The sequence below is a fragment of the Octopus sinensis genome, linkage group LG23, assembly GCF_006345805.1.
Source record: "Octopus sinensis linkage group LG23, ASM634580v1, whole genome shotgun sequence".
Lineage (NCBI taxonomy): Eukaryota > Metazoa > Mollusca > Cephalopoda > Octopoda > Octopodidae > Octopus > Octopus sinensis.
Window position 1 is genome coordinate 11,519,539 of NC_043019.1, and position 16,819 is coordinate 11,536,357.

The 16,819-nt window shown below is 40.3% G+C and overlaps 1 protein-coding gene across 2 annotated transcripts in view; it reads right to left on the minus strand.

The window, feature by feature from the left end:
* LOC115223621 overlaps positions 1 to 14,774 on the minus strand; it is a 40,597-nt gene extending 25,823 nt beyond the window's left edge. The window contains exons 1-6 of one of the 2 annotated variants that reach the window (XM_029794283.2): positions 14,766 to 14,774; positions 11,275 to 11,353; positions 9,519 to 9,734; positions 8,267 to 8,509; positions 6,917 to 7,056; positions 2,630 to 2,746 (exon numbers count right to left, since the gene is read on the minus strand). In XM_029794283.2, the coding sequence (XP_029650143.1) occupies positions 2,630 to 2,746; positions 6,917 to 7,056; positions 8,267 to 8,509; positions 9,519 to 9,734; positions 11,275 to 11,353; positions 14,766 to 14,771 (801 nt within the window). In that variant the 5' untranslated portion in view covers positions 14,772 to 14,774. Of the gene's footprint in view, positions 1 to 2,629; positions 2,747 to 6,916; positions 7,057 to 8,266; positions 8,510 to 9,518; positions 9,735 to 11,274; positions 11,354 to 13,651; positions 13,790 to 14,765 lie in introns of those variants that run through there. The other variant, XM_029794284.2, reaches the window with a different exon arrangement.
* Positions 14,775 to 16,819: the final 2,045 nt, after the last annotated feature.

Here is a 16,819-nt window from a genome sequence, read left to right on the forward strand (position 1 = left end):
TAGCGGTTCGGCAAAAGAGACCGATAAAATAAGTACTGGGCTTACAAAGAATAAGTCCCGGGGTTGATTTGCTCGACTAAAGGCGGTGCTCCAGCATGGCCGCAGTCAAATGACTGAAACAAGTAAAAGAGTAAAGAGTAAGAGTATATAACATACACGACAGGCTTCCTACAGTTTTCATTTATCATATCCACTTAGAAGGCTTTTGTTGGCCTGGGGTATAGTAGAAGACACTTGCCCAAGGTGCAGGGCTGTGGGACTGAACTCAAGACCACATAGCTGGGAAGCAAGCTCTTTAGCTACACCCCCACCACCATCTGCTGTCATCACTACTGCCACCACCGTCACCACCACCACCACAACAACAACAAAAACTACAAAAACCTACTACTGCTGCTACTGCTTTTGTTGCTTTGAAGAATCCTAGGACATTTCTCCACCACCACCTACCACCCATTCTGCTGCTGCCGCTGCTGCCGCTGCTGCTGATGCCGCCACCACCACAGACTAAATTAATTGTTCTTTTTTCATTTCCTGAATATTCCATCCAACATGATCAAAGACAAAGACGATAGCAGCTTGCAGTCTTCAAACATGACCGATTCCTAGTTCAGAATGACACTCTGAGACTAACAGTAGCCAGTAAGTCTTACCACCCACGCACACATATCGAGGGAGCCTCTACATCAATGCTTTTTTTCTTGTTCTTTTCAACCTTGGATCCATGAATCCCTAGGGAGCTCTCTGAGCTGTGATCAAAATTTATGGAACGCTGCAAGTGTAAAAAACAGTAACTTTCAGTTGTATTTGAGATTCTTCAAACTAGCAACAACAGCAGTAACTGATGTTGGTGGTGGTGGCCGTGGTGGTGGTGTTGGTAATATTATTGCAATATTAAGGTGGTGAGCTGGCAGAAACGTTAGCACGCCGGGCGAAATGCTTAGCAGTATTTCGTCTGCCGCTATGTTCTGGGTTCAAATTCCGCCGAGGTCGACTTTGCCTTTCATCCTTTCGGGGTCGATAAATTAAGTACCAGTTACGCACTGGGGGTCGATGTAATCGACTTAATCCGTTTGTCTGTCCTTGTTTGTCCTCTCTGTGTTTAGCCCCTTGTGGGTAGTAAAGAAATAAGTATTTTGTCTGAGTTCAAATTCCACCAAGGTTGACTTTGCCTTTCATACTTTAGAGATCAATAAATTAAGTACCAGTTGTGTACTGGGGTTAATCTAATCGAAAGAATATTGTTGCAATCTGGCACTGTTAAAACACACTGTTACACTGTTCTTACTTCCCAATGAGTTCATTCTCAATGCCTGGCACCTTGAGCAAGATTTTTCTACTATAGCCTCAGGCCAACCAAAGCCTTGTGAGTTGATTTGGTAGATGGAAACTGAAAGAAGCCTGTTGTAAGTGTATATATATATATATATATATATATATATATATATATATATACACGCATACATATATATCTATATATATATATCATCACCATCATCATCATCATCGTTTAACGTCTGGGGGCACTGGCATCAACTATATTCAGATGGTGCATTTTACGTGCCACTGGCACAGATGCCAGTCGGGGGCACTGGCCACAACTACAATTTTGGTTTTATTTGATTAACAGGACTTCTCAAGCACATATCGCCCAACGCATCAAGAATACTTTTAAAAGGGCTGGACATGCAACACTGGCATTGCCCATAGCTGCGATCTCACTTTAGTTGCCAGGTCTTCTCAATCACAGCATATCTCCAACATTCAAAGATCATGCTTCACTACCTCATCCTATGTCTTCCTGGGTCTACTTCTTCCACAGTTAGGGTGTGGCACTTCTTCACACAGCTGACCTCATCCATACATAACACATGAACATACCAGCACAGTCGTCTCTCTTGCACATCACATTTGATGCTTCTTATGTCCAACTTTTCTCTCAGGGCGCTTACACTGTCATGTATGCACATTGACATTACACATCCAGCAGATCATACTAGCTTCATTTCTTTCAAGCCTATGCATGTCCTCAGCAATCATGGCTCATGTTTCACTGCTGTGTAGCATAGCAGTTCGCACACATGCATTACACAGTCTACCTTTCATCCTGAGCATGAGGCCCTTAGCTGCCAGCAGAGGTAGGAGCTCCATGAACTTTGCCCAGGCTATTCTTATTCTAGCCACAACACTTTCAGAACAACCACCCCCACTACAGACTTGGTCACCTAGATAGAAGAAGTCATCAACTACTTCTAGTTTCTCCCAGTGGCATCTGATGTAATCTGTTTTCTGTACACCTTTAGTGTTTATTGCCCCTGTGCATCTGCCACACACGAAAACTATCTTCTCGGTTAACCTTTCTTTGATATTGCTGCACCTTTTACGTGTCCACAGCTTACACTGGGTACATCGTATGGAGTTTCTACCCATGCCTTTTCTACAGATCAAGAAGGGCCATCTACCTGAGGGGGCTTGTAATTTGTCAGCCTTCCTACTTACTAAGAATTTGGCTTTTCTATGAAGAGACATCACTGACACAAGGAGGAGAAAGTAGGAGGAACAATGGAAAAAGAAGAACAAAGTGGTGGAGGAGGGAGATTATTATTATTATTATTATTATTATACTTACATCAAAATATGTTGTTTCGCGTGACTGTCTGATTATCAGTTCAGTCTTGAGTTTAAAGAAATCTGGAAGTATAGGAATGCTTGTGCCATTTCTCTGGCATGCAACTCCGGGTGGCGGCTGAAAAATGAATATTTAGTCTATTGAATGTAAAAAGAAACAACAGCAACAACATCAACAACAACAATAACAATAATCCTGTCTACTATAGGTACAAGACCTGAAATTTTAGTGGCGGGGGGGGGTAGATAGTTGGTTACATCCTCACTAATGCTTAGCTGGTACTAATCTCATTGAAACCGAAAGGATGAAAGGCAAAGTTGACCTCGGCAAAATTTGAACTTTGCGTGTAAAGACAAACGAAATGGCGCTAAGTATTTTGTCCAGCATGCTAACCATTCTGCCAGCGCATCGCCTTAAGAATTATTCCTTTCTGCTATAGACAAAATGCCTGAAATTTTTTTTTTTTTTTTTTTGGTTGGGGGCTCTAGCTGATTACATCAACCCCAGTGCATAACTGGTACTTATTTCATCAACTGCCAAAGCAAAATGCAACTCACCGTTTTATCTAGGATGCTAATGATTCTGCCAGCTTGCCGCCTTCTCAGTTATAATGGTTTCAAATTTTGGCACAAGGCAAGCAATTTCAGAAAAAGGAGATACACCAATTACATCGACCCCCAGTGCTCAACTGGTACTTATCTTATCAGCCCTGAAGGAAAAGTTGACCTCAGTGGAATTTGAACTCAGAACATGAAGATGGGCAAAATGCTGCTAACGATTCTGCCAGCTTGCCACATGTTTGTTTAAAGTCCGCTTTCCATGCTAGCATGGGTTGGACGATTTGACTGGGGGCTGGCAAACCAGATCGCTGCACCAGGCTCCAATTTTGATCTGGCAGAGATTCTACAGCTGGATGCCCTTCCTAACGCCAACCACTCCGAGAGTGTCGTGGGTGCTTTTACGTGCCACCTGCACGGGGGACAGTCGAGCGGTACTGGCAACGACCTGGCTGTTAATAAAAATAATGAAAATCCTTTCTGCCATAGGCACAAGGCCTGAAATTTGGAGGAAGGATGTGGTGGTGGACCCAATACTTGGCTGGTACTCTTTTTATCAACCCCAAAAGGATGAAAGGCAATGTTGACCTTAGCAGTGTTTCACCTTTGAATGTAAAGATGGATGAAATGATGCTAACCATTTTGTCTGAGAAGCTAACGATTCTGCCAGTTTTCTACCTTAATAATGAAAATAATAATTCTTTCTTTATTGGCCACAAGAACCACAAAAGTATTTACAACAATAAAAAGACAGAAAACAGTGGTGAGGTACAAAAAAATGTGTAAAATGTACACGTACATACATACATGCATACATACATACATACATACATCATACATACATACATCATACATACATGCATACATACATACATATATACATCATACATACATACGTACGTACATACATACAGGCATGCATACTTACATCACACATACATACATGCATACATACATCACACATACATACATACATACATCATACATACATTACATACATACATATTACATACATACATACATACATACATACATGCATACATGCATACATACATACATACATACAGTTACATACATACATACATATTACATACATACATTACATACATACATACATACATACATATTACATACATACATACATTACATACATACATACATACATTACATACATACATACATACATACATACATACATCACTATCATCATCAATTAACATCTGCTTTCCATGGTGGCATCATTTAGATGGTTTGATTGGGACTGGTAAGCTGGAGAGCTGCACCAGGTTCCAGTCTGATTTTGGCACTGTTTCTACGGCTGGATGCCCTTCCTAACACCAACCACTCCAAGAGTGCAACGGGTGCTTTTTACGTGCCACCAGTATGGGTGCCACTTACATGATACTGGCAACAACCATGACTATGATTTCAAGGGTACAAACACTCAGATATACAGCAGACTTCTTTCAGATTCCATCTACCAAATCTACTCACAAGGCTTTGATCAAGATGCTGTACAGTGGGACTGAACCCAAGACCACATGGTTGGGAAGCAAGTTTAAACCACATAGCCATGCCATATATTATGTACACACACACACACACAAACACACACACTCGTGTGTATATTACATGATCATATGACTGACCAGGCTATCAGATGTTGTTACACATCGCTAGTCACAATGTGCTTTGCATAATTTTAGCCTTCAAATGATTCCACCCAACAGGTTACGCAAGTGGGCCAACATTTCCCTGATTGAAAAGGGGGCCTGGAGCAACATGAAATGAAGTGTTTTGCTCAAGAATACAATGTGCTGCTCTGACTGGGAATCAAACCTACGATCTAGCAGTCATGACTGTAACAGCCTGACCACTAGGCCACACACCTTTACATATACATGCATACATATACATACATATACATACCTATACATACATACATATACATATACATACATACATATACATACATATACATATAAATACATACATATACATACATATACATATACATATATACATATACATATACATACATATACATACATACATATACATATACATACATATACATACATACATATACATATACATACATACAAGGGGAAGTAAAAAATTATCCACTTTCACCATAGCATATCTTTATTATTGCCACACTGCTTTCTGTGCACGCGTGCTTATAGTTGGTGCAATATAGTCCCGTGATCAAAGTTTGAGCCTGATCGCACCATTTTTCTTTCTGGTTTTACAGTGTAAGCCTGGCTGCTCCACTAGCAGTGTGCACCACAGAAGAACAAACAAAGAGCAGAGATCTGATTTCTCTGGTTGGAAGGTGTGTCATCATCATCATCGTTTAGTGTCCACTTTCCATGTTAGCATGGGTTGGACAATTCGACTGGGGTCTGGGAAACCAGAAGGCTGCACCAGGCCCAGTCTGATCTGGCAATGTTTCTATGGCTGGATGCCCTTCCTAATGCCAACCACTCTGAGAGTGTAGTGGGTGCTTTTTACGTGCTACTGGCACAGGTGCCAGACGAGGCTGGCAAACGGCCACGATCGGATGGTGCTTGTTACGTGCCACCAGCACGGGGGCCAAGCGAGGCTGGCAAACGGCCATGATCGGATGGTACTTGTTACGTGCCACCGGCATGGGGGCCAAGCGAGGCTGGCAAACGGCCACGATCAGATAGTGCTTGTTACGTGCCACCGGCATGGGTGCCAGGCGAGGCTGGCAAACGGCCATGATCGGATTGTGCTTTTTACGTGCCACCAGCACGGGGGTCAGGTGAGGCTGGCAGATGCTGAAATTCATTGGAGGCTTTTAGCACAATACGAGGACAGTGCACAACCGCATAGAAGTGTGTACAAGTGGATCGAGTAGTTTAAAAGTGGCCGGACAAGTGTGATGCACAAAGAGGGAGCAGGACACCTTTCAACCTCCACCACTGATGAGATGGTGATGGTGAACTGGTTCACCATAACCATCTCTAGGATCACTAATCTTTGTTTTTCTTTGGTTAACATTACTAGTGGAGTGGCCATACTTTCACTGTAAAGCCAGAAAGGAAAATGGTGTGATGAGGCTCAAAACTTCGATCACGTAACCACAAAAGTGCCAACTATATGCATGCAGAAAGCAGTGTGACAATAATGAAGATAGGATCTTTTCGGTTTGAACAGCAATTTTTAACATAATTTCTAGGTAACTAAAAAACTTATATCTAGGCATGCCTAGAATAAGGATGGGATCTTTTCGGTTTGAACGGCAGTTTTTAATAATGATTTCCACGTAACTAAAAAGTTTTAAACTTCGTATACTGGTAGAATGTGTTTATTGAGAAAATTCTATAGTTTCTAAGATATTTGTTTTTTTTTCTTTAATTTCTGCAATTTCAACCAATCACTGACGTCTATTGAGGTAAAAAGCATTCTGTGCTGTATGAATATGTCCCTCGTTTAAGAAACAGATCGGGTTTATTTACATTTGTGAATAAAAAAAGATACCCTTCCCCCCACCCCTAACCCTAACCCTAACCCTAAAATAGATTGAAATGCAATAGATCGATACTAGGGTCATAATTATGGGTGACAATTTCATATGACACCGCTAGAAAAAACTGCGGTTCAAACCGAAAAGATCCATAAAGATATGTGATGTAGAAAGTGTGGATAATTTTTTACTTCCCTTCATATATATGGAAGAAAAACTAATGATGTATGCTGGTACCTGAAATTTATCCTTCCTGTTGTAAATGACAGAATTGAAGTCAGAATAGTCAATAACCGTTTGGGGGACAGTCTTACTCTCCAGGGATAACCTAACCAGCACCTGAGGCAGTTTACTCACTGTACTCCATGAAGTGCTGTCTGCAAAATAAAAAGAAAGACCAGAGATTACATTCAAACAAATCATTAGACATGAAAGCCATCCATATACATTATCATTTTTCATCTCTGTACATGGCTTGTATAGCTCTCACCAACTACTCGGCTATCCCTAGCTTCTGCACTGACCGCCAGATAAGGGAGCAGGGTACTCTGTCAAAGGCTTTCTTCATGTCGACAAAAGCCAGGTATAAAAGCTTATTTTTGGCTAGATATTTCTCCTGCAGTTGTCTAACTAGGAATATAGCATCAGTCATGCTCCTGCCTGGTACAAATCCAAACTGCATCTCATCTACATTAACTCTCTTCCCAATTAATTGAGTTATGATCCTTTCTGTGACTTCTTCTGTACATATGGAGGGCAGAAGGGGGACCTCATTTCTTTGGGTACAACACCTGCACCCATAATGACCCTAAAGATGGCACTGATCATGGATGTGCATGATCAGAGTTAAGCTGGGAGTAAACTTAGACTTAGGTCTCTAATAAAACCTGGGACTCATAAGACCAGAGTACGAGGAACTGAAACACTAGTTTGTTGGAGGATTAAGATCTCCACTATTGTTGGAACTCATTTACAGCCAAATGAATTGGAGCAGCATGAAATGAAGGGTCCTGCTCAAGAACATAATGCACTATCCATTCTGGGAATTGAAATCACAATCATGCTTTCATGAGTGCAATACCCTAACCACAAGGCCATGGGCTAAACTACAAAAACAACAAAAAAAAAAGAAAATTTTTTTGAATAAATAGGCGCAGGAGTGGCTGTGTGGTAAGTAGCTTGTTTACCAACCACATGGTTCCGGGTTCAGTCCCACTGCGTGGCACCTTGGGTTAGTGTCTTCTACTATAGCCTCGGGCCGACCAAAGCCTTGTGAGTGGATTTGGTAGATGGAAACTGAAAGAAGCCCGTCGTATATATGTATATATGTATATATATGCGTGTGTGCGTGTTTGTGTGTCTGTGTTTGTACCCCTAGCATTGCTTGACAACCGATGCTGGTGTGTTTATGTCCCCGTTACTTAGCGGTTCGGCAAAAAGAGACCGATAGAATAAGTACTGGGCTTACAAAAAAGAATAAGTCCCGGGGTCGAGCTGCTCGATTAAAGGCGGTGCTCCAGCATGGCCGCAGTCAAATGACTGAAACAAGTAAAAGAGTAAAAGAGTAAAGAGTAAAATAGTAAATACCAGTAAAAGACACATTAACGGACACCACTTCATCAGTGTCTATCAGTTTCTTAGTTGACCAGGTTTTGCATTTAATTCCCCGGATAGTTGAGCGACCCAAGAAGGTATAATCATAGTCACCATTCATCATAAGAGAGGCAGATGGCGATGCTATGTCAATTAGGCCTCCCTTCTTCAATGTGAAATCACTGTCGAACCGTTTTGGAGAAACCGTCAGATTGAAGTCCACAGGACACACACTTGCTGAAAGCAGAGAAAAATGAAGAAGAATGATCACAATGATTATGATGGTGAGGAGGAGGAGAAAACAATGAGAGGGGGAGAGAGAAGAGAGAGAGGAGAGTGATAGAGAGAGAGAGAGAGAGAGAGACAGATGGATGGACAGACAGGCAGGCAGGCAGATAGATAGATAGACAAACAGACAGATAGATTGATAGATTAATAGATAGATTGATAGATAGATAGATAGATAAATGGATAGATAGGTAGATAGATAGATAGATAGATAGATAGATAGATAGATAGATAGATAGATAGATAGATAGAAGGATAGATAGATAGATAGATAGATAGATAGATAGATAAATGGATAGATAGATAGATAGATAGATAATAGATAGATAGATAGATAGATAGATAGATAGATAGATAGATAGATAGATAGATAGATAGATAGATAGATAGAAGGATAGATAGATAGATAGATAGATAGATAGATAGAAGGATAGATAGATAGATAGATAGATAGATAGATAGATAGATAGATAGATAAATGGATAGATAGATAGATAGATAGATAGATAATAGATAGATAGATAGATAGATAGATAGATAGATAGATAGATAGATAGATAGATAGATAGAAGGATAGATAGATAGATAGATAGATAGATAGATAGATAGATAAATGGATAGATAGATAGATAGATAGATAATAGATAGATAGATAGATAGATAGGCATGGACATGGCTGTGTGTTGTGTTCTTGAGCAAGACACTTTATTTCACGTTGCTCCAGTTCACTCAGCTGTAGAAATGGGTTGCGACATTACAGGTGCCAAGCTGTAGTGATGGAGATCAAGAATAGATGACAACTGTAGAGTTTGGGTAGGGTTGTAGGGTGGACATAATGAACAGTAGTAGATAAAGGGTGAGGTGGGGACAAGGGGTGACAGACAGACAGAGACAGAAAAACGCTGGAAAACAGAAAGAATATAAGAGGGAAAAAATCTTTGAAAATAAGCAAGCTTACTTCTTGTTTTTAACTTCATTTCCACCTTAACGAACATATTGTGAATAAAATCAAAGAGAGATTCAAACACCCACTCTTTATTCGAACGCCATATTGACATCATATGCACATCATGGTCGTAATATTTCATATAGTTTCCCAACTTGGTTTTGCCATATTCAGTTTCTTCAACTCGCAAAGAATATGTTGTTGGCACTGTAAAGCTAAATGGTATTCCTGGGAAATAAAAGAGAAAGTGATAAATCAAATCAGGACCATGTGGTGTATGTGTGTGGCTGGGTGTACAAGTACATGACATGCATAAGATCTGGTCATTAAATCTAAGTAGAGACTTCAAACTTGAAATCTTCAAAGCCACAGTCGAACCAATTCTACTATATGGCTCAGAAACCTGGACGTTATCAAAGAAGCTTGAGAGGCAGTTGGATGGAACCTACACTCGCCTCCTTATGAGAGCTCAAAATCTCTCGTGGAAGTGTCATCCAACCAAAATGCAAATATATGGGAAACTACCACCTGTGTCATCTCTTGTGAAAGGTAGGAGAATCCAGTTTGCTGGACATTGTTGTAGAGCTGAAAAAGAGGTAATTTCTACTCTCCTCCTCTGGAAGCCATCTACTCGCAATATCAGAGGGCGCACACTCTCCTACCCTGATGTAATCTCCAGGGATACAGGCATCCAGCAACAGGACCTCCGTAATGCCATGATGGACTGTGAAGTCTAGCGTAGCATGGTAAATTCCATTGTCTCGACCATGGTCGAACAATAATGATGATGATGGGTGTACAAGAAATAAAGGTTTTCTTACAATAGGGTACCCTATGATAAGGGTACTTATACATTTCTGTAAGGGTACCTTACAGGTTCTCTTTTGTAAGAGCATCATGTGGTGTATGTGGCTGGGTGTACAAGAAATAAAGGTTTTTCTTACAATAGGGTACCCTATGATAAGGGTACTTATACATTTCTATAAGGGTACCTTACAGGTTCTCTTTTGTAAGAGCATCATGTGGTGTATTTGTGAGGCAGGGTGTACAAGAAATAAAGGTTTTCTTACAATAGGGTACCCTATGATAAGGGTACTTATACATTTCTATAAGTGTACCTTACAGCACCAGTACTGATTCTGCTGTGATAGATAGGTCTTCTTGAGTACAACAAGGGACCAAATATCTCAGCCCTTAGCCATTTCCTTCGTAAGGGTCAGTGTCTAGAGATCAGTCTTCATTACTTCATCCCTTGGCTTCCTGGGTCTCCCACTTTCATAAGTTCCATCCACTTTAAGTAATTGGCTCTTCTATATGCAACTGTCTGTATCCATACATAATGTTTACATTTAATTCCAGAGGGTGGCAGAAAGACAGAAATAGCAACTGGTGGTGGTGGTGGTGGTGGTGACAGTGATGATGATAGTTGTGGTGGTGGTGGGGGCGGTCATGGCGGCGGCAGCAGCAGTGGAGATGGTAATGATGATAGTAGTCCTAATGGTGTTAGTGGCAGTAGTGGTTGTAGAAGTAGTGGCAGGAGTAGTGACAGTGGTAGTGGTGGTGGTGGTGGTGGTGTTGGCAATTGTGATGGTGGTAGTGGCAGTGTTAGTGACAGCGATGGTGATGATGACGATGATGATGATGATGATGATAATTATGATGGTAATGGTTGTTGTGATGGTGATCGCTGTGGTGGTGGTGGTGGTGGTAGTGCTTCAGTACGATGGTCATTGCATGATGTAAACTGAGGCGAATGGATTTCACTTACCTTTCTCTGCTTCAGTGACATCACAGAGAAGAACAACAAGCAGCAGAGACACAGGAAAGAAACGACTTCTTTTCAAGACCTGGGAATGCAACAACACATTGAATTGTATTAGCATTGTTGTTATTGTTGCTGCTGTTCCTTATTTCTTTATTGCCCACAAAGGGCTAAACACAGAGGGGACAAACAAGGACAGACAAACGGATTAAGGCGATTACATCGACCCCAGTGCGTAACTGGTACTTAATTTATTGACCCCGTAAGGATGAAAGGCAAAATCGACCTCGGTGGAATTTGAACTCAGGATGTAACGGCAGATGAAATACCTATTTCTTTACTACCCACAAGGGGCTAAATACAGAGAGGACAAACAAGGACAGACAAATGGATTAAGTCGATTACATCGACCCCAGTGCGTAACTGGTACTTAATTTATTGACCCCGTAAGGATGAAAGGCAAAGTCGACCTCGACGGAATTTGAACTCAGAACATAACAGCAGACGAAATACTTATTTCTTTACTACCCACAAAGGGCTAAACATAGAGGGGACAAACAAGGACAGACAAATGGATTAAGTTGATTACATTGACCCCAGTGCATAACTGGTACTTAATTTATCAACCCCGAAAGGATGAAAGGCAAAGTCGACCTCGGTGCAATTTGAACTCAGAACGTAACAGCAGACGAAATACCTATTTCTTTACTACCCACAAGGGGCTAAACATACAGGGGACAAACAGGGACAGACAAACGGATTAAGTTGATTACATCGACCTCCAGTGCGTAACTGGTACTTAATTTATCAACCCCCGAAAGGATGAAAGGCAAAGTCGACCTCGGCGGAATTTGAACTCGGAACGTAACGACAGACGAAATACCTATTTCTTTATTACCCCCCACAAGGGGCTAAACACAGAGGCGACAAACAAGGACAGACAAAGGGATTAAGTCGATTACATCGACCCCCAGTGCGTAACTGGTACTTAATTTATCAACCCCCGAAAGGATGAAAGGCAAAGTCGACCTCGGCGGAATTTGAACTCGGAACGTAACGACAGACGAAATACCTATTTCTTTATTCCCCCCACAAGGGGCTAAACACAGAGGCGAAAAACAAGGACAGACAAATGGATTAAGTCGATTACATCGACCCCCAGTGCGTAACTGGTACTTAATTTATCGACCCCCGAAAGGATGAAAGGCAAAGTCGACCTCGGCGGAATTTGAACTCAGAACGTAATGGCATGTTTTGGATGTATGTGTCTCTAAAACAAAACTGGATCTCATCCTGTCAAGGGACTCAGATGAGCCTATCCCAAGACAGGAAACACAGATGAGGGCAGCAGCATCAAACTCTCCCTCATTCACCAAATGTCATATATCAGGGGCAGTTTCAAATAATGAAGATGTAACAAAACCAATGGTGGTGCTCCAGCATGACCGCAGTTTTTGAGCTGAAACTAGTTAAAGAGTTAAACACACATACACACACACACACACACAAACACACACACACACAAATATATATGAACATACATCCCACTGGGGATGACAACTAATACTTAAGGCGGTACTCCAGCATGGCCACAGTCAAATGATTGAAACAAGTAAAAGAATAAAAAAATAAAAGAATATATATACATACGTACATAAATATATACATCTAAATATATAGATAAATATATACATATCTATATAGATATATAAATATATATATATATATACATAATCATACACATATATAAATATATAATAATAATAATAATAATAATAATAATAATTGTGTACAGTGCTCAGGTGCATTACAACTCTCATCTAAAGTGTATATATAATCAGGTGTAGTTTCGGCGGATATAAATGTGTGTGCATGTATGTGTGTGTGTGTGTACCATATTTGATGGCATAAAAGATACACAGACCCACCCCAAATATCAGCAGTGAAGATCCAAGGAAAAATGTATTGAAGGCATTAAAGCTTATGGGAGGCCACATTTTATATATAGGGCCAGGGGTGATATTTTAAAAATTTTTGGGGGAAAAAAAAGGCGTATCATTAAATATAATAATAATTTCTTTTAGAGAGTATCCTGAGATATCGAATGAATTTCAAGGATTCTTCATGAAGAAAATGGTTGGGAAACCATCCATTAGATCACATAGACCTTCTCTGGCAACCCTTGAAAAACAATGAACCAAAACCAGATCGTCACAGATGGAATGCCTTTGATTTTTAAGGGTCTCCATCATCATGGTTGTTAATGAGACAAAATAATTGCAACAAAAGATAACCAACGAAGATTAATAAAAAAAAAATATGAGAAGATGAGAACAAAATGGTTAAATGTGAAAGACTTTAAAAAACATTCAAATCCACTAACCTGCATAATTGTTATTTACTGTGGGTTTTGTTTTTATTTTCTTTGCAAAGAATGACGATTTAGGTGTGTAAGGAGGGCCGAAAGACAAACACCAATGAGGAGGAACAAAGGTTGTGTTGTACAGGTGTGATGGACTTATCAACACTGCTACACACATTGTGATAATGTACTTACATAGACATACATACATGCCTGCACACACACACACACACAACACACACACACACACACACACAAATATATATGAACATACATCCCACTGGGGATGACAACTAATACTTAAGGCGGTACTCCAGCATGGCCACAGTCAAATGATTGAAACAGTAAAAGAATAAAAAAATAAAAGAATATATATACATACGTACATAAATATATACATCTAAATATATAGATAAATATATACATATCTATATAGATATATAAATATATATATATATATACATAATTATACACATATATAAATATATATATATATACATAATCATACACATATATAAATATATAATAATAATAATAATTGTGTACAGTGCTCAGGTGCATTACAACTCTCATCTAAAGTGTATATATAATCAGGTGTAGTTTCGGCGGATATAAATGTGTGTGCATGTATGTGTGTGTGTGTGTACCATATTTGATGGCATAAAAGATACACAGACCCACCCCAAATATCAGCAGTGAAGATCCAAGGAAAAATGTATTGAAGGCATTAAAGCTTATGGGAGGCCACATTTTATATAGGGCCAGGGGTGATATTTTAAAAATTTTTGGGGGAAAAAAAAGGCGTATCATTAAATATAATAATAATTTCTTTTAGAGAGTATCCTGAGATATCGAATGAATTTCAAGGATTCTTCATGAAGAAAATGGTTGGGAAACCATCCATTAGATCACATAGACCTTCTCTGGCAACCCTTGAAAAACAATGAACCAAAACCAGATCGTCACAGATGGAATGCCTTTGATTTTTAAGGGTCTCCATCATCATGGTTGTTAATGAGACAAAATAATTGCAACAAAAGATAACCAAAGAAGATTAATAAAAAAAAAAATATGAGAAGATGAGAACAAAATGGTTAAATGTGAAAGACTTTAAAAAACATTCAAATCCACTAACCTGCATAATTGTTATTTACTGTGGGTTTTGTTTTTATTTTCTTTGCAAAGAATGACGATTTAGGTGTGTAAGGAGGGCCGAAAGACAAACACCAATGAGGAGGAACAAAGGTTGTGTTGTACAGGTGTGATGGACTTATCAACACTGCTACACACATTGTGATAATGTACTTACATAGACATACATACATGCCTGCACACACACACACACACAACACGCACACACATCATATAAGTCAAGTGAGGTTTAGATTAGATAATTATACTAAGAGTATATTTTCCTACTGAAAGCTTTATTATACACACACACACACACAGATATGTATTACATACATACTCTTTTACTTGTTTCAGTCATTTGACTGCGGCCATGCTGGAGCACCGCCTTTAATCGAGCAACTTGACCCGGATCTTATTCTTGAATCGAGCAACTCGACCCGGAACTTATTCTATCGGTCTCTTTTGCCGAACCGCTAAATAACAGGGACATAAACACACCAGCATCAGTTGTCAAGCAATGCTAGGGGGACAAACACAGACACACAAACACACACACGCATATATATATATATACGACGGGCTTTGGTCGGCCCGAGGCTATAGTAGAAGACACTTGCCCAAGGTGCCACGCAGTGGGACTGAACCCGGAACCATGTGGTTGGTAAACAAGCTACTTACCACACAGCCACTCATACATATACACACACATATATACATTATAAAATGTACAGTCCATGTTGGCATTGGTTGTATAGTTTAACAGGATGCAACGGTCCCAAGGACTGCATTGTACTCCTGTAAATGCTTTGGCATAGTTTATTACAACTGGATTCCATTCTTAACACCAACCACTTTGCAGTATATACTGGATGCTGCAAAGGCGGCGAGCTGGCAGGAACATTAGCACGTCAGGCGAAATGCTCAGCGGTATTTCGTCTGCCGTTACATTGTGAGTTCAAATTCCGCCGAGGTCGACTTTACCTTTCATTCTTTCGGGGTCGATAAATTAAGTACCAGTTACGCACTGGGGTCGATGTAATCGACTTAATACCTATGTCTGTCCTTGTTTGTCCCTTCTATGTTTAGCCCCTTGTGGGTAATAAAGAAATGAGTATATACTGAATGCTTTTCTCGTGACACCAGCTCTGGCGAGGTTGCCACGCAGCTTACAATACTAAGATCATCTTCAACTGAGTGAGGTCACAATAGAGAGGGTGGCACCTATATGCTAAGAGATAAGGGGTAGAGTCTAAAAGAAGGAGCCAAGACAGAACATATTTCTTGCTGTGAATGGCCGCATGACTGTTCACATTATTGAAGAGTGAGCAGGAGTAACAGAGGAGTGGGGCCGGAGAGATAAAAACTTCTGTTTGCAAACAACTTGCAGATGCAAGTGCTACCAGTTGAAACCTCCACATACTGAATGCTAGCAAGCTTATGGGATCAAGAGAGAATGCAGGCCATTTTGGGGCCTTCCTCTCAACAGCATATCAATGTGCACTGCCTCCTCCCTCCTCCCCACTAAAATGAGGCCCTACATAAACTGGTTACTAGGTTTTGCTCAATGAAGGCGGCGAGCTGGCAGAAACGTTAGCATGCCGGGCGAAATGCTTAGCGGTATTTTCGTCTGCCGTTACATTCTGAGTTCAAATTCCGCTGAGGTCGACTTTGCCTTTCATCCATTCAGGGGTCGATTAAATAAGTACCAGTTACGCACTGGGGGTCGATTAAATAAGTACCAGTTATGCACTGGAGTCGATTAAATAAGTACCAGTTATGCACTGGAGTCGGTTAAATAAGTATCAGTTACGCACTGGGGTCGATTAAATAAGTACCAGTTATGCACTGGGGTCGATTAAATAAGTACCAGTTATGCACTGGAGTCGGTTAAATAAGTATCAGTTATGCACTGGGGTCGATTAAATAAGTACCAGTTACGCACTGGGGTCGATTAAATAAGTACCAGTTATGCACTGGGGTCGGTTAAATAAGTACCAGTTATGCACTGGGGTTGATATAATCGACTTAATCCGTTTGTCTTGTCCTTGTTTGTCC